The 18971-nt window shown below is 33.7% G+C and overlaps 1 protein-coding gene across 2 annotated transcripts in view; it reads right to left on the reverse strand.

Moving 5' to 3' along the window:
• Positions 1 to 467: 467 nt before the first annotated feature.
• Positions 468 to 18971, reverse strand: part of ALDH8A1 (aldehyde dehydrogenase 8 family member A1) — a 34706-nt gene continuing 16202 nt past the window's right edge. For both annotated transcript variants that reach the window (XM_051997799.1, XM_051997800.1), the window contains exons 3-7: positions 18703 to 18858; positions 14035 to 14184; positions 6088 to 6344; positions 3904 to 4065; positions 468 to 2459 (exon numbers count right to left, since the gene is read on the reverse strand). In XM_051997799.1, the coding sequence (XP_051853759.1) occupies positions 2007 to 2459; positions 3904 to 4065; positions 6088 to 6344; positions 14035 to 14184; positions 18703 to 18858 (1178 nt within the window). In that variant the 3' untranslated portion in view covers positions 468 to 2006. The remainder of the gene's footprint in view (positions 2460 to 3903; positions 4066 to 6087; positions 6345 to 14034; positions 14185 to 18702; positions 18859 to 18971) is intronic.

Below are 18971 nucleotides of genomic sequence, written 5' to 3' on the forward strand. Positions count from 1 at the left end.
GAAGGTTATCTACCACAGTGGGTCATCTCTTAAAGGGTAAACAACTAAGAATTGAAATTATTTATTACTTTTTTATTATTATGTATGAATTCACCCATTCTTCCAACAGTATGAAAATGTGAAAGTATCAGGTTTGTTTGGTTCATGTGCCCAATCTTTAGTGCCTAGAGAATCTAGAAAAACTGAGGTCGTAATGATAGCTTATTCTATGTCACCAGCAAGTTGAAGGAAAACATGATGAATTTGGAGTCACAAAAGTCTTGGGCTTGAACTCTAGCATTGATCCTTACTTACTTGGAGACATTAAGCCAATCAATTAACTTCTAAGGTCCTCAATCTCCTTACTGCTAAAAATGAGAAGATTCAGTTAACTAGATAATTTCTTAGGTCTCTTCTAGAGTGAAAACCAAAAAAAATCTATCACTTAGTTCCATTATAGGACTGTCATTTTAAAAACAAAAAAACAGTTTTTGGTTTTGTACAGACATTTCCCTTTAATGAACACCTTTTAACCATCACTACCTTAAAATCCTTTCTTTAAAAAAACTTTAAGCAAAAGCAATTGATATAGTGATCTTCTTTTGACAGAATATACTATATTCGATTTAAGGAGAGATGTGTTTTTCATAATCCATTGATTTATACCTCCACTGTTCATTACAATTAATCAGAGTTCATTGCTTTTTCATGTAGTTCAAAGGCAATTATATAATTGGAGTCATTGTGTATATTGTTCTCCTGATTCTACTTACTTCATTTTTTATTAGTTCATACAAGTCTTTGAATATTTCTCTTAGTTCCTCACATTTATCTTTTCTTATGTAATATGATTTGATTGCCTTTTCAAGTCATTTCCTAGTTGATGGGTATTCATTTTGCTTCCAGGCCTTTTTTCTACCATAAAAATGTTACAATTAATATTTTTGGTGAATACTAGATCTTTTTGTATTTGATTTCCTTGGGGTATATGCACAGTAATGGGAAAACTAGATCAAAAGGTATAACAAAACAAGTGATTTTTTCATATAATTTCAATTTACTTTCTAGAATGGGCTGACCAATTCACAGCTCTTGGAGAAAATAGGTATTATATTCCATTTTTAGTCCTCTGAAATTGTGAATGATCATTGTATTGATCAGAATTCTCATGCCTTTTGGAGTTGTCTTAAATTTGTTAATGTTGTTGTAGATGTATAGAGTGTTCTGGTTCTGCTTACTTTACTCTGCATTTGTTTACAAAGCCTTTTCAAGCTTCTCTAAAACAACCTTCTTTATCATATGTTGATGAGGACTCCCTTAATTTCTAGTTCCTTATTCTCCAAACATACATATAAAAATTTCTATAAAAATTTTTGTATATATAGGTTCTTTTTTATTTAATTTCTTTTGATTTTAGGCTTCATAGTGATATTTCTTGGTCAAAGGATTACAGTTTAGTAACTTCTGGGACATTTGTTCCAAATTGCTTTCCAGAATAGTATGACTACTTCATAGTTCTTCCAACAAGGCACTGTTGTAATTATCTTCACACAACTTCTCCAGCATGTCATTTTCCTTTTTTTTTGTGAACTTTGCAAATTTGTATATGGCAAGTATGTCTTCAGAGTTTCTTTAATGTTCATTTATCTAATTATTAATGATATGGAATATTTTTTCATGACTACTGATAAACCAAATTTCTTCCTCTTAAAATTACCTGTCCATATCTTTTATTTATCAATTGAAAAATGGCCCTCATTCTAATAAATTTGAGTCAACTTCTTAACTATCTTAGAAATGAGAGTTTTATCCAAAGATATTTTTCCTCATTTACCTGTTTCATATCTAATTTTAGCTGCAGTGGTTTTGTTTGTACAACATTTTTTTAAAATTTTATAAAATCAAAATTGTCCATTTACCTACCCTCTTAATCTTCAATTAATTCATTCTATAATTTCTATTCACAACTATATAGTAGCTAAGCTATTAAAAGACATTTACCATAACAACTTTTCCATAAGCAAAGATTAGTATTTAACAGTGATTGTTTTTACTTCAGTAAAGAAGTCATATGAATCCTTTGCTCCCTCTCTGCCAATTCCTGAAGCTTTCATTCCACCAAAAGGAAGATTTAGGTCCCTAATGAGCCAGCAGTTAGTCCAGACCAATCCTGACTGCAATTTCTTAGATACACGCCAAATTCTTCCAACATTGTTAGACCATACAGTTGCTGCTAGGCCATACTTCACATTATTAGCTCTTTCAATCACTTCTTCTTCGGTATCAAAGGCAACAACACAAGAAACAGGACCAAATATCTCTTCTTTCATGCAACAGGATTCATCTTTAATGTCAGTGATCACAGTGGGAAGCATGAAGTAGCCCCCTTTGTTTCTGGGGGGGAGGCTCAAATTATCCACACCCTCTCCACACAGAACTCTTGCCCCTTCAGCACATGCCTTCTTTATATAATTCCTAACCTAAATAGAAAAAAATTCTTAATTAGTAACATTGTTTACTGTTTTTCCCTCCCACCCCCACCCCCACAGATCAATATCATTCTACCATTAAAAAAATGAATATATAGGTGTGATTATGTTTCAAAACCTAGTAGCACCTATGTAAGTAAGCCATGTTATCTAGCAAAAGAAAGAAAATGACTGATTCTTTAATTAAATAATTTAATTATATTTAATAATTATATACATAATATATATTGTAATAATAATTAAAAATTAAAATAATTTAATAATCTGATATAGAAGTGAACATTGGTTACCAAAAAAAAAAAAGTATGCTCCTTGAGGTCCAAATAATAATTTGTTTTGTCTTTGGACCCTGAGCACCTAATACAGTGTTTCATACATAAATATTATTTAATAAACACTTATTGAACCAAATTCATTCCACATCTGAATTTGGAGTAATCTAAAGAATTTTTAAAAATTAAACTACTGCATGATCCAGGCATAGTTCTCACTCCCCAATAAGCCAAAAAAAAAAAAACTTTTCCTAGACACTGAACTGAATCTAACTTATAGAGAATGAAATAGCCCATTTGAAGGAACATAATAACTCTTTCTGGCTACAAGATAATGATTTAAAAACCTCAAAATGTTAGTAGTCTAGTCAATTAATATTTTAAATATCAAAGCCCCAATAGATTTCCTGTTAGTAGACTGATCACTTCTCCTAGACAAAATGGCTCTCATTCATCATCTATGGACCATAATAATTCAAAGGAATAAGAATACTCCTGTAAAAAGTTTCCAAATTCTACCTATAGCAGATTTCTAAAATTTATATGATCTTGGGTCCCTTTGTCAGTCTAATGAAGCTGATTGAACCTTCTTCAGAATGATGTTTTTAAATAATTGGAGAGAAAAATGCTAAATTTCCATTAGAGGTTAGCAAAATTAAAGAGGTTGGGTTTTGTTTGTTTGTTTGTTTGTTTTCCCATCCAAGTTCATAGATAATGGTGTGACATCACAGGACTCCAGGCTAAAAACTTTTGACCTACAGAGAATTTTTCACAATATATTTTTGACCACAGAATTCCCTGCCTGCCTTGTCCTAATAAAATATCATTTTACTGTGGATCAGCTTAGCTGACAATTATTGTTTCTTGCCATATAACAGGATGGCCTCTTGAAGCTGACTCCCTAAACATGGAACCTTTTTATCCACTGGCTGCTTTAACCACATTTATTTATTTCTTTTTCATGAACTTTTCATTCTAGACTTGTATCCAGAAGCAAGTAAAAAAGTAGCAATTGTGCTCTCCAGAGGGTATAGCTTTCTCAAAACTGAATAATAATGAATAAAATTTTCCTACAGAGTTCCTTGAGATGTGCCATGCTAAGAGTTTTTTTTTTTCTTGGAAGTTTTTTCCCAGAACTCTTTACTATACAACTATTTACTTACTTTCTCCAAATGGGCTTTGCTTATCAGAGCTCCCATGCTACTTGTAGGATCAGCAGGGGGGCCAACTTTCCATTTTCTTATAGCTTCAACAAATTTTGCTAAAAATTCCTCATAAATACTCCTTTGGACAAAGATCCTGCTGGTACAGAGGCAGATTTCACCCTGACAGGCAAAGAATATGACAAATTTTTTATAGGTCAGTTCAAGTCCTATCTTCTTCATGAGTCCTACACTGAGTACCCAATGCATAGGAATCTGTTCTTCCAATGAATACACAAAGTAACTGCATTTGTATCACTCATTTGATACTTTTTATATGCTGCTTCATTCATTAGAGGGTTTGTATATGGGGGGGGTGGGTTACACATGTGTATGTGCGTATTTTAGAGGTATAAGAACAACATGCTTTCTCAAGGCTAACACTGTCTTCCACACAGTAGATATTCAAGACATAGTTGCTATTTCAGCTCACTTTTATGTCATTCCCCCCATTAGAATGTAGTCTACTTGAAGACAGGGATAGTCTTTCTAGTTATAATATTTCCTCTTCTTAACACACAGTACCAGGCATAAAAGGTACTTAGTAAATTTGACTTATCATCTGAAGCAACTTAACACTGAAATCAATATATATGTATATATGTGTGTGTGTGTGTGTGTGTGTGTGTATACACATATGTAGATATGGATATATAGATAGAGATATGTGTGTGTATGTGTGTACTATTGTTGCACTACACTAGTAAGAAAGAAAAAAATTATGGCCCACTGCAAAGGGGACTGAACTTGGGAGGACAGGTAATAGTCTTAGCTTTGATGCTTACAATCTATGTGACTTTGGGCAAATCATTTAACCTTTATAAGTCTGTTTTTTCATCTGCAGATTTAAGATAATAATGTGTATGCCATCTATTTCATAGCTCTGATATTGGTAAAGAAGTACTTTATAAAAATTAGGGGGCTATGTAAATGTGAGTTATAATGATAACAATAAATATTACTCAATTTTCATCTTTTGTTTCTGAGAGAAAGATTGTGAGGAAATCAAGATAAATCATTGCTTTTACTGTTTCAATAAACACAATCTTGGCTAGTGGCTAGTGTTTACATGATTATTATTCCCTCCAAACACAGGGGAATATGGCATATAAAGACTTCAAAACATCTTATAACATCATTGCACATTATAGAATCATGGAATGTGAAAGCTGGAAAAGACCTTAAAGAGCATCTAGTTCAATCCTCTTTTTACAAATGGGGACACTAAGCCTGAAACACCCAGGTTTGAACTTTAGTTTTGACACTTATTGTGTGATCCATCTACAAGTAACTTTTCTTCATTGACTCTCCATTTCCTTGTTTGTAAAATGGGATTATAATATGGGCATTTCCTACTTCACAGGATTGTGAGAAAAGTACTTTATAATTCACAAAATACTATATAAATCTGAGTTGGAGTTAGGGGTATACTGATGCACTTATAAGCATGAATATAAATTTTTCATTAGGAGCATTTACAGCTCAGAAATTAGCAAATGCACAAAAACAGAACTTTATTTTTATTGCTGTTGATGATTGTCTAGATTTAATAAACTAAAGGAAAAATATCAATAATACTAATTAAACAAATGTCTGTCATGTACACATTCTCTCCCTCCCTAGAGATCCAATTGTCAAACATTTTACTAGCGTATCAATAGTCATAATAATTATTATTATGTGAATAAAATGTCATAAAGTGCTTGGAAGAAACACATTTTATGTAGATCATTATGTAGATTTTATGTAGATTATGTGCAATCAGGACTAGGATATCCTATGCATAGATATTAAATTCACAGCCCAAGTACAGTTCAAATCAGATTAAAAAATTAATTAAAACATGAATAAGTAGCAGAACTGAGATTCAAATCCAAATCCTCCAATTCCAAATCCAGCCCCCCGCTTTTTTTCCTATAACTCTTTACCTAGCAACAATTTGATATAATGGTACTATTTGCTGAATGAAATAAAGAGTTTTCTTTTACCACTTCATGGAATCACCCAAATCAACCATTTAGCTTTTTGACATGAGCATATAATGACAGAAAAAGGAGTTTTATAAAGACTGGAAAAATAACAGGTCCAAACACACACACACACACACACACACACACACACACACACACACACACTTCATCTGACCTGGTTAGCAAAGCTGGACCTGACAGTAGTAGGGATACACTCTGTCAGATTGGCATCATCAAAAATGATGGCAGGATTCTTGCCCCCAAGCTCCAGAGAGAGCTTCTTACAGTGAGGGGCACTCTTTAGCATGATCTTCTCAGCTGTCAGTGTACTCCCAGTAAATGAGATCAGTGGAACTTCAGGATGGGACACCAGGGCCTCTCCTACTTTGGACCCAGATCCAAACACAATATTCACTACACCTGGTGGAATCCCTAAATAGAAAAAAATGACATTTATGCTTATTAATTTTCTTTGCTTTATGGTATTTAGACTTCCTTTAAGTTAAAAAGCTATTGAGGAACTATTTATTAAGCATCTTTCATCATCTAAGCTTCTAGGAATATGAAGACAAAAGTAATATATTTGAGCCTTTGCGCTCAAGAAACTTAAGCTCTATATGGGTTTTTTATATCTTTGGGTCATCATTCTTGGTGGAAGCTTAGGTTTAGATTAGGTTGTTATGTAAGAGGGAGGGATTGGTATTATGTGATGATGAAAAGTCCCCTAATCAGCTGTTAAGCTATAATTCAGTGGATATAACAGAATGACTTTCCTCTCCTACCACTCTTTTCCTTCCTGAAGAAGGAAATAGTAAAGACTGTTCTGAACTATATCCAGTGTAGGAAGAATGCTGTCCTGCCTCCAGGCACGGGGGGGTTGTGAGCATATCTTGTCTGGCAATCCTGCCTAGACTAGAGAAAGGTAAAATACATAACTGGCTAATTAGATACCTTGAAATTGTTTTATGTACTAATGAAGCATAATTACCAGCTTCCCAGTAGACTGTAACCATTGTTATAAACTGTGAATCAGGTTTAAATCATTCAGTTAATGTATAAGGTCGTATCATTATTTTCTGCATAGGAGTAAACAATATGTACCATACTTGAATCATAGTGTCCACTATATATATCTCTTTTTGACTCCTCTTTGAAAAGACCCAGATATGAACCATAATTCAAAAAGCAAATAGTATCATCTGTGGGATGGGGATTTAAAATGGAGCCAATGAGTATGAGAAAGTAGATTTAAACTCTCTCCCCCAATTAGAGATTAGGCTTACCTAATTACTTTGGTATAGAATTATATAGTACTTTGATAGGGAGTAGAACAGATCACCAGACCCTATGCTTTTAGGTAGGATGCCTTTACAATAAAGTATGTGCAAAATGAATGCAAAATAATTCAGGACTAGCTTCATGGAGAAGAAGAATCTGAATTATTATTAAGGAAACTAAGAAATCTATGTTGTTAATATAATCAGCCTATTTTTCATGATGCTAGGAATTGTGGTACATCAAAGTCAATGGTACAGATGCAACTTCTAAATTCCTGCTGCTGATTCAAACTGACCTACAACTCCCCTATATTTAGGATGCTTTTTTTGAGGATTTACCTAGAAAGATATGAGCAGAAAAAACATCTCTGTTCAAATTCCATATCTCATATTGTTGTATAAATATCATTATATCATTTCATCATCTGAGTATAGAGGATATTTGGCATCCTAGCTAGGGTACCTGATGGAGTTCAAATATTAGTGCATTAAAGGAAGAAGGTCAGTTTCTCCTCTATCCTTATTCTAACTTTAGAATGGCTGTGGCCACCTATTCTAGTTAACAATTCTTCACTTTAACTGGCCTTAAGTTCACAGAATCAAATAATTTTAATGCAGAGGAGCTCCTAAGGTCCTTTGTTCTACACTTTACCTCTTATAAAGTGGTCACTGAGCCTCTGCTTTACCTGAGAACCTGTACCCTTCTCAGACATCCCATTCCATTTTTAAACATGTATGAGGAGGGGAAAGGGCAAGGGAGATAATTTATTTCTTAAATGATATTATGAATGTGGCAATCATTAACAAACAAAATGATTTCAAAAAACAGAACAAGAAAGATAATCATATAAAAAACTGAATTCCTATTACATGATTTATATAACAAAAGCATTATTTTGAACAAGATGTAATAAAGTAGCACTATTTTATCTCTTCACTTTTTTTTTGTTTTCCTCCACATATTTAAAAAGTATTTTATTCCTTTTTGTTATCATATTTCTGCCATTACTAATTCTTTCCCATCCCTAACATTCTAATTTTTGATACTTCCAACTATTGAGAAGCTTGATTATTTTTTACATTGAGCCTAAATCTGCTTTTTTACATCTTTTACAAAATGTTCCTAGTTCTTTGCCCCTAGCCTAAACAGTATAATCTAACCTACAATAGAATCCTTAAAATATTTAAAGATAGCTATCATATTTCCTGTATAATTTCTTTTCTCCAAGCTAAACACTCCTCAAATTCTTCCATTAACCATCCCCAGTAACATAGAGGGTGCCTTTTCTTCCTTTAATGTCTCTGGGAGATGCTTACAGCACCTAAGGATACTAAAGAAATTAGCCAAGTAGAAAGGCTGTCACATTAGCCCCATACAAAGACCCATATTTCTCAGCAGCTTCTAGATAGATCTCAAAAACATGAAGAGAAATGATCTCTTAAGTATAAGCATTGATAAAACTAGGGTACTTCATTTTGACCTCTCAAGGTGAAAGAGTTCTTTATTTTCTATTAATTTTGAAAAACTGGATTAACAAAGTTAATTTCTAGTCAAAGCAATTTCCCTCACTTTCATTTTATTCTGTTTACAGATATAAAGGTGAATAAGAGTGAAGTATCTTGGCCTGACCAAAAACACCCGCTATGAATGTAGTACAACTTAAAGCAGCAGCAGTAATATAGTGTAATGAAAAGAGTTCTATATTTGGAGTCAGGAAGACTTGGGTTAAAATTTTGCTATGGAAATCTGCTAGCTGTGACATCATGTCACATTTTTTTTAGCTTCTGATTCCTCATTTGTAAAATGGCAATTAGAATACCTATTATAGGTACCTCATAAGGTTGTTGTGAGAACTAATAAATTTGAAATGCTTTGAAAACTTTACATCTGTATAAGAACATCAGTTATCATCAGCACTTTTACAATTACAGTTACTATTATCAACAGTATAATGCAGTAGAAGTAAGAATGTATTTGGAGCCAGAGGACTTGGGTTCAAATGTCAGTTTTGCTATTTATTTTCTGTGTGACATTGGTCAAATGATTTCACCTCTCCAGGACTCAATTTTCTTTTCTGTAAAATGAGAAAAATGAATTGGGGATCTCAAAGGTTCCTTCTGGCTCTAAATCTCATAATTATCATCTTGAGGTTATTGCTGAGGATGCTTTCTCTTATACTGTGAACATGGAAGTATATTGTAAAGATTAGATATAGCTTTTCCTACCTTAGAGACATGCAGACAAACACATTTAATATTGGCATAAGCATGGAAATATGTCATACTTGTTTAGGGATGGATATTTTTACTTACAAAAGGGTGACTCAGCATTGGCCGACTAGCCTGTAGGCTGCATAGAGAGATTTGAAAACTGAAGCCTGAAAAGTCATTCAGCTCCCAAAATATTTTTTTTCATTGTCACAGTGTCTGAAATTTCCAGCACCAGAAATATATTCTTTTGGGTTAAGGCCAAGAGCTCATTTTCATAAATGAAAATACATGCTTATTAGTCAGCAATCCTTCACCATAAAATAATAGAGTAACCTGGACTGATTGATTAGAGATTATCAGATCACCTAGCAAGGCCCTCAGGGCATGAATGAGATATAGAAAAGAATACATGTAATGGGGGGAAGCCATAAACAAAATTATGAAATTAATAGAGTTTATCTTGTTATACTCCTACTTTCCCACAAATTTCTAAGGCTTCTTCTAACTTTCAATGATAAAAGCTCAAATGTTGTTTATTTCTCCTAGGAGCACTTAGAGTTAAACAGGGAATTATGAAAGGCCCTAAACCTTATTTAAGTGTCAAATTTATAAAACTCTTTCCATTAAATTTTAGAAACTATATTAAGTAATAAAATACTGGAGGGTGGTCCATCCTGTTTCTTTCAAATCCCATCCAAAATTGATTTTCTAAACTTCATCTACTTTTATAAGGCTGGACTTAAAGAAAAAGAAGGATCATGAACATAAGCTTCTGTCAAAATATAGATAAACCCATTTGAGGGCATGACAGTAGAGGACTTCTACTGGTTGAGAATCAGCTTAAGAACATAAGGTATTGGAAATAGTAAGAAGGATTCAGAGGAAGAAATTTAGTTTATTTTACAGAATGAGCAGAAGAAACTCAAAAAGTAAGAATAGGGGCATAAAAAGAAGAGAAGGGAAGGATAAAAGTAAAAGGATCATAGAACTATAGAAAGAGAATTCAAAGCCCCTTAGAAATTAATGCAATTCACTCATTTTTCTGATAAGGAACTATATTTCCTTATTTAAGTGATTTGCCCAAGCAGCATAGTATAACAGAAAGAAACTAAATTTGGAGTCTGAGGGCCCAGGTCTGAGTTATAGTTCTGCTATCTCTTATTGATGTGAACATGTTGTTATTATTGTTGTTTATCCTTTCTTCTTGAAGAGGATCATGACATCAGAGAAGTGATACCATGACGTGCAAGTGAACTGGATTTAAGTAAGGGAGGATTGTGCAAGGTCATTTTGCCTAACTTTCTCCTCCAGAGCCATCTGAGTCCAGGAATAAATCAGGAAGACTAGATATGGACTCAATACAAGGAGACCTTGGCATTTTTAAGCCCTCTATTTGTTTGAGGAAATACCCATTCAGTGATTATAGCTAGGGAAGAAATGAGGCAAAAAATGTCCTCTCTTACCTACTAAAAAAAAATCTGTCTGGAAGAGGTTCCTTATAGTTCTAGACCTCTGATTCTATCCCAGAGACAAACACTGTCCACTTTACAACTTTGCTGAGGGTTGCTCTTGCATTTGAATCATCAGTATGAGCTGGGGAAGAGCTGAGGTGGGATTAGGGAGGTAGGTCCTAGGCAATCTGAAGAGGAAAATTGGGTTGAATGATTTCTAATATTTATAGGAACTTTTAACAATAGAAAAGATGCGAGGAATCTCATCTCAGCTGCATGTTTTCCACATGAGGAGAATGAGTTCCTTTTCACTAGTATGACTGCTTTTTCTTATAAGAAAATATTAGCATTTTGATTATGTCTCAGTATGGGTTTGATGTTAATACTGTTAAGAACTGAATGTTTCTGGATATTTTTTCTGTTCCTGCTCAACATTCTGACCAAACATTGATTGTGTTTTGAAAAAGAACAGCAATCCCTAGGAAGAAAATTATTCAAGTCATAATCAAAGAAATATTATATATGTATGTATATGTATGTGTGTGTGTGTGTGTGTGTGTGTGTGTGTGTGTGTATGTCAAATATTAAACCTTCAAGTCAAGTCTCTTGACAGCTCAGGCTTCTCTAAATAGATGGAGTAGGTAGAGAATAAATGAGATCCTTTACAAGAATCTCACCTTGTAATGCTTCAAATCACTTCACAGAATAAAGCATAAATGGAAGAAATGGCCTGAAGGCAACAGTCAGTGAACATACCAGGAAAGGAGGAAAACATTTGGCATTAGCATCAAGAAATACACTAAAGATGGGATTTTATTCCTTTGAATTGGTATTTTATCACCAAGGCCAGGAGCTTAGTTCATTTTACAAAACCAAGGGTCTGAAGCTCTCATCCAAGATAAGAATGGACACTGGAAATGACAAAATGTAACAAACAGCCTAGAACCTATAATACTCTTTTTTTATAGTCTCATTTATACTTTTCCTATATATTCAGCATATTCCAATATTATAATTCTCAGTGTACAAGATATCGCTGGGATTATGAAATTCATAGAACGAGGGCCTAGGTTTAGTAAAAGCATCTATTATTTATAAAATGATAATGTTTGTTAAATACATGTGTGTGTCTGTGTGTATGTACATGTGCAGACAATCATAAATACACATTGTTGGTGGTGGTGTCATTTTTCTTCCTTGAAGAGGATTGTGACATTGGGAAGAGGATATCATGACAAGGGAATTGGACTTGAGTGAGACAGTATAAAATGCAAAGTGTAAAATCACCAGTCTTATTTCTCTCTAAAGCCATCTGGGTCCAATGGCAGGCAAAGATAAGGATGATTACAGATGGTCCTGGATGCAGTGAGAAATCTTGGCCTTTTAAGCTAAGGTCTATAAGAGGTCTCAGCTTAACAGTGATTAATGGTAGGTAATAAAAGAGGCCAAAAAATTGTCTCTTTTATGTAATCCAAAAAACAAACAAACAAACTAAAAACAACAACAAGGTGGGGAAAGCAATTAAGGAGGGAAAAATCTTCAGGGTTTCTGGCCAAAAAAGAAACAATTGCTATTTATGTTTACTCTGAGCCATCAGAACTCAAACTTTGACTGAGGTAGACTTGGGCCTGACAAAGCTCATGTGAGATACTGTCTCCTTCCTTCCTCCCTTCCTTGCTTGCTTGCTTCCATCCTCCTTTACCTCTTTTCTTCCTCCTTTCCTCCCTTCTTCCCTTTCTTCCCTCTTTCCTTCCTTCCTTTCTCCCCTCCCCTTTTTCCTTTCTCTCCCTCCTTTCTATTGTTCCTTCATTTCTTTATCTTCTTCCCTCTTCTTGCTCCCTCCTCTCCCTCTGTCCACATGGGGAATCATATCCTTACTTGTGGATATGTCCAAAGAATATAAATTTTGATTGCTGCAATAAGGCAAGATATGCAATATCATCCTCCTCCTCCTTTACCTCTTTCACTCAGAAATTGAACTCCAATTGAAACTTTGAGCTCTGACTGGTAAGTTAGTATATACCTAAACCTACCATGCCACTTCTCAGTCATTTCCATACCATGCTATCTATATTCCAGTTTCTTTTTTCTCCTCTTTCCAGAAATCAGATCCATATCTAATCTCATAATTAGTGAGTTTTCACCTTATTTAGTCTGGCAAACCTACCAAATCATTTTTCAGGCATCTTGGTACCATCCTATTTCTCATATTGCTCCTTCCCCATCTCCCTACCCATGGAATTTTCATCTTCAGCTCCAAAAATAGTAATCAAATAAATATCATTATGTTGACACTATATTAATCCATTTTGTTCTGTCTTCTCCATTAGAATGTAAACTCCTTGAGGACCAAAATTCTGTTGCTTACCTGTATTTATATCACTAATGCTTAAAAGAATGAATGGCATATTCTAAGTAATTAATATATCCATCCACACAAGTATGTGGCATTATATTTGTTTTCACTATATAGGAATACTTTGTGAGATAGAGCTAAATTAAAATAGGTTTTAAATTGAATATTGTGCTCTGTCCCTTACCTAGATACTGAGGTGGCATTTTGGTAACCTTTTTTCAATAAGGTCTCAATTCAATAGTAATACTCTGATTTCTCTGGTATTTTTGTTGGGTATAAGAGATAGGGGAACCAAAAAATTATTAGGCAGCCCTGTAGATTAAGATTTCTGACAGTGTACTATTAAGACACACACACATACAAAACACTACTACCACTACTGAAAAGTGTCTCCCTTAAAGAATTGGTTCTTACATTAGACAAAAGGTAAGAATTATGGCAATAATAATACTAAGTAATAGTTATCATTTATCTAATGCTTTTTAAGATTTGCACAACAATTTTCATATTTGTTACCTCATTTGATCCTCACAACAACTCTGTTCAAAAGTTATTATTATCATTTCCATTTTTATTAATGAAGAAAACAAGGCTAAGAGATATAATCTTGCCTAGAGTCAGAATAGATAGTAATTATCTGAGGTAGGATTGGAACTGTCTTCTTGATTCCAAATCCAGCACCACTATGCACCACAGCTCTTGAGTTGTTGGATGATTCTATAAGATTTTTTTCTAATACCTTTCAGTCCTACTTTCACAACATCAGTAGTATTAAGGTACAAAATGTATACCTCAGGGAATCAGCCTTTGTTTAGCATCCCAATTACCTGCTTTATCTAAGAGTTTACACAGCATCCATGCAGTCACTGACGTCATCTCACTGGGCTTTGCAATCACGGTATTTCCAGCCGCAATAGCTGGAGCAATCTTCCAGGTCAGCAAATAAAGTGGCAAATTCCAAGGGCTAATCAAACCAGCTAAAAAGAGACAAAAAGAAAAAAAAAAAGAAAGAGAGAAGGCATATATGTCCTAAAATCACAAGGGGGTCTTAATGCAAGTGAATTTTCTATAAAACTGAAGTTTTCCTTTAAGTAACACTTTAAAAAGTAATATACATTTTATTATAGAGCAACACAATGAAGCAACAAATGGCTCTCTCTGGCTTCATATTTCATCTCCTATGTTAGCTGTGGGACTATCTCTACAAAATAAATCACTTCACTTTACTGTATCTTAAACAACTCCATAGAATTTGCCTCCTAAGTCACAGATACTGTGACCTTACTTTGGTGAAAGGAATAAAACCTTCCTATATTCATGTATCAGTTTAATGTAAAACTCTCTAGACTGTATTATATACACACTGAGTAATTAAGTGCCTTCCTAAAAGCAGACAACTTTAAAATGATGCCTCAAATTAAATTTTGGAGCAGCAGGGAAAACAAAAGGTCAGAGAGATAAATTTTTCTTAGTTTAAAACAACTTAGAAGGCTGACAAGAGTGGTCTGTAACAAAAGGGTGGAAGCCAGAACCACAATACCAGCTGTAGGCTCTGGAGATGGTAGCAACAAATAGCATTTACCACTTGTTGTTGGGAGCAGAGAACAGAGATTAACACTAAATTTCAAAGTCAAGTTGTAGAGATTAACATTACCATTAAGTTCAGAGCAAAAATATGTTATAAGTTCAAAGTAAAAAAAAAATGAGCAGGTAAAAAAAAAAACATAAACATGAAACAAAACATAAAAGGCTACTACAATGGCAGGGGAGATCAAGACACAAACAAGACAACATTAAAACAATTACAACAAAAACCTCAAAGAAAAATGCTAATTGAATCCATTCTCAAGAAGAATTCTTAGAAGAATAAAAGAAAGAAATAAGGGTGGTAGAGGAAAAAATGGAGAAAGAAATAAATGCAAGAAAATTATAAAAAAAGATGGCAAGCTATATGGGGCAGTGGATAAAAGCACTGATCCTGAAGTCAGGGGTACCTGAGCTCAAATTCAGCCTCAGACACTTAACACTTACTAGCTGTATGACCCTGGGCAAGACCCAATTGCCTGGAGAAAAAACAAAAAACAAAAAAAGGACATTATGAAAAGAGAATTAATAGCTTATAAATGAGGCACAAAAAATACCAAAGAAAAAGAACATCTTAAAAAATAGAATTGATGTGATGGTAAAAGAGGCACAAAAATTCATTGAAGAAAAGAACTCCTAAAAAAGTAAAACTGGCAAAATGAAAAAAAAATTTACAAAAGCTCACTAAAGAAAATGATTCCTTAAAAATTAGAATTAGGCAAGTGGAAGATAATAACTCCATGAAACATCATGAAATAAAAATAAAGTCAAAAAATGAAAAAAAAAGAAGAAAATGTGAAATACTACTGACTTGAAAATAGATTAAGGAGAATTAATTTAAGAATTATTGGATGATCTGAAAGTCTTAAGAAATTATCAAGAAAAGTGACTGGATATCTTAGATCCAGAAGGTAAAATAGAAATTTAAAGAATGCACCAATCACTTCCTGAAAGAAATCCAAAATGAGAGCTCCCAGGAATATTATAGCCAAATTCCAGAACTTTTAAGTCAAGGAAAAAATATTGCAAACTGCCAGAAAGAAGAGGAAATAATAAAAAATAAAAGGTGGGATTAAGGGAGATAGTGGTCAGAGGCAAAGCAGATTTTTAGAAGAGAGGACAAAAAGAGAGAGAAAAGGATAAGGAGAATAAAATATGCTGGAGGGAAATGCACAGTAATCATAACTATGAATGTGAACAGGATGTACTCACCCATAAAAGAGAGCTGAGAGCATAATGGATTAGAAACTAGACTCCAACAATATATCCTTTATAAGAGATACTTAAATCAGAAAGATACACACAGTATTAAAAAGAGGTAGCAGAATATATTATGCTTTAGCTGAAGCAACAAAAAAATAATCAGGGGTAGCAATAATAAATAGATAATCAGGGAAAGTACATTTTGATAAAAGAGATAGTAGGTAAGGAAATAATATCAAAAATTTTATAGCAAGTTTCCTTGATAAAAGCTTCTTTTTTCAAATATATAGGGAACCCAATCAAATTTATAAAAATAAGAACTATTCCTCAATTGATAAATCATATGAATGGGCAGTTTTCAGAAGATAGCAAAGATATATATCGTCATATAAAAATGCTTTTCACCACTCTTGATTGGAGAAATGCAAATTAAAACAACTCTGAGATATTTTACAGTTATCAGAAATGATTAATGCTGTAATGGATAAGGAAAAACAGATACATTAATGCAATGTATCCTTTGCTGGTCCAACCATTGTGGAAAGCAATTTGGATTTATGCCAAAAAACTATAAAACTGTATATATCCTTTGATCCATATTACTACTAGGTCTGTCCCTAAAGTGATCAAAGAAAAAGGGAAAGGACCTATATATACAAAAACATTCATAGTTACTATTTTTGTAGGACTAAAGAATTAAAAATTGAAGGAATACTATTGATGAATGACTGAACAAGCTATGGCAATGAATATGATGAAGTATTATTACGTTATAAGCAATGAGAAGGGGGATAGTTTCAGAAAAACGTTGGAAGACCTTTTTGAACTGTTTCAGAATGAAGTGAGAAGAACTAGAAGATCACTGTATATAATGGCAGCAATAATATAATGATAATTAATTACAAAAAAATTCTTAGCTTCTCTGATCAATACAGTGATTTAAGAAAATTCCTAAGACTCCATGATGAAAAATGCTCTCTACCTCCAGAGAAAGAACTAATGAACTCTGAGTACAAATTGAAGTATAGTTTTCTCACTTTATTTTTCTTAGAAATGGAACATGGAAATATGTTCTGCATGATTTCATGTATATAAGTGATATCATATTGTTTGTCTTCTTAGTGGGTGAAGGAAGGGCAGGAAGCAGAGATTTGGAACTCAATTTTAAAAAAATTAAAAATAAATAATATAAAATAATATTTTTCCTCAATTATGTGTTAAAACAAACATTGGTTTATTGTTTAAGCTTTGAGTTCTAAATTCTATCCCTCCTTCCCTCACTCTCTTCTCCCTGAGACAGTAAACAATCTGACATAGGTTATATATGTACAATCATATAAAACAACATAATAAAATTTTAAAAATTAATTTGGGGTCTTCATTCTGAAAATCTTCCTAATTCTGTTATAATATAAGATCCTTGAGGTCAGGTACTATTTTTGTGCTTTTTTCTTTTTATCTCTAGTGTTTAGCACAATGCCTGATATTATAAGTATTCAATAAATGTGTGTTGATTGATCCTTGAATGTAATGTTCAATAGAGTCCATCTGGGCCTATTGAGATTGTCTGGCCAACAACAAATGATCCCAGATCACCACTGTTTGTGAATTTTGAGACCTATTTTTGGATAGTTTTTCTTCTCTCCTTTCCCAACAGGCTATTTTTTTTTTAAATAGCTTTCATTGTACCTGATATTCATAGTTTCTTCTCCTTTCTCTTAATTACATATGAGCTAAGAAAGTACCAAACAAAGATTTTTAGGCTTGTATCTAAAATAAAAATAATAGGCATTGAGTGAGAGTCCTGTTGATTTTCTTACAAGCAAAGGACATAGACTTTAATGTGTATAGCCATGGTAACAATCTACTTTCGCAGTTCAGAAGCCTTCTTCCCATCTCCCAACAACCACTACTAGTACCTAGCTGTGCTTCAGATCATTGCTGGATAAGTGAGCTCTAGATAAGAAAGAGGTCACTGCTGATGAATGTGATGTTTGATGAAGTCCTTATGATGCTCATTCTATCAGGCTTTCTGCAGCCATTTGAAAACGCTGAAATTTTATAAGCTTTCCAGTTATAAAATAACAAGAAAAATTGCTTTGTGAAAAAATATCATATTTTACTGCCTGTCCTGTAGCATTTATCACCAGGATCAACATATATTCCATGCTATAACAATGGGTATTGGAAATCTGTTCTTTAGGAAGTGATGGGATATTAGTGAAATATAATATTTTAGGTTCCTTCTCCACAGGAAGTTTGCAGTATCCTCATCATAATGCCTTATACCTTTGATTTATAATACAAAGAGGTGAAATGTCCTATTTTCTTCTGTGTCTTTTATTCTCTTTTATCATCATGACTAAAATCCCATCTACTAGAGCAGCCAGAGCTTACAGTGGGCCAAGCCTACATTTTTTTCCCTGAGGAAATAGTGATATCTGGTGGCTGTTTTAGAGTATTGCCACATAATATTTATGTGGCCAGAAGGGGGCAAATTTTATTGTAAGCCCAACGAGAGGGCTTATGAGAGCTAAGGAGCCCGATTAAATCAGAGGGAAAGCCAGGATTTAGGGGGATGCTGAGCCCATTCAGTAACTCTGGTTTTCAAGAAATCAGTATCAGTGAGGTTGTAAATGAGAAAAAAATTGAGAATACTTTGTGAGGTTTAAATTCAATGACTGTTCTCTCCCACCAGAAGTACCTACCGACTCCGACAGGACTTCTTACAGTATAATGCATGCAGCCCAGGGAATCCATCTGAGTAGCATCAGTGGTGTGGTGAAGGATTGAAGAGGCAAAGAAGCGAAAGTTGTACACAGCTCGTGGGATGTCCACAGTTCTGGCAAATGTGATTGTTTTCCCTATCAGAGGGAAGCAGTTTAAGGCATATGGTGATTATATTGAATTAAGGAAAGGTTCACTAGGATTCTGGCTCATATATAACCCAAAACCATAGAGTTGGAAAGAATTTCAG

This window comes from Antechinus flavipes, chromosome 4 (genome assembly GCF_016432865.1).
Source record: "Antechinus flavipes isolate AdamAnt ecotype Samford, QLD, Australia chromosome 4, AdamAnt_v2, whole genome shotgun sequence".
NCBI lineage: Eukaryota > Metazoa > Chordata > Mammalia > Dasyuromorphia > Dasyuridae > Antechinus > Antechinus flavipes.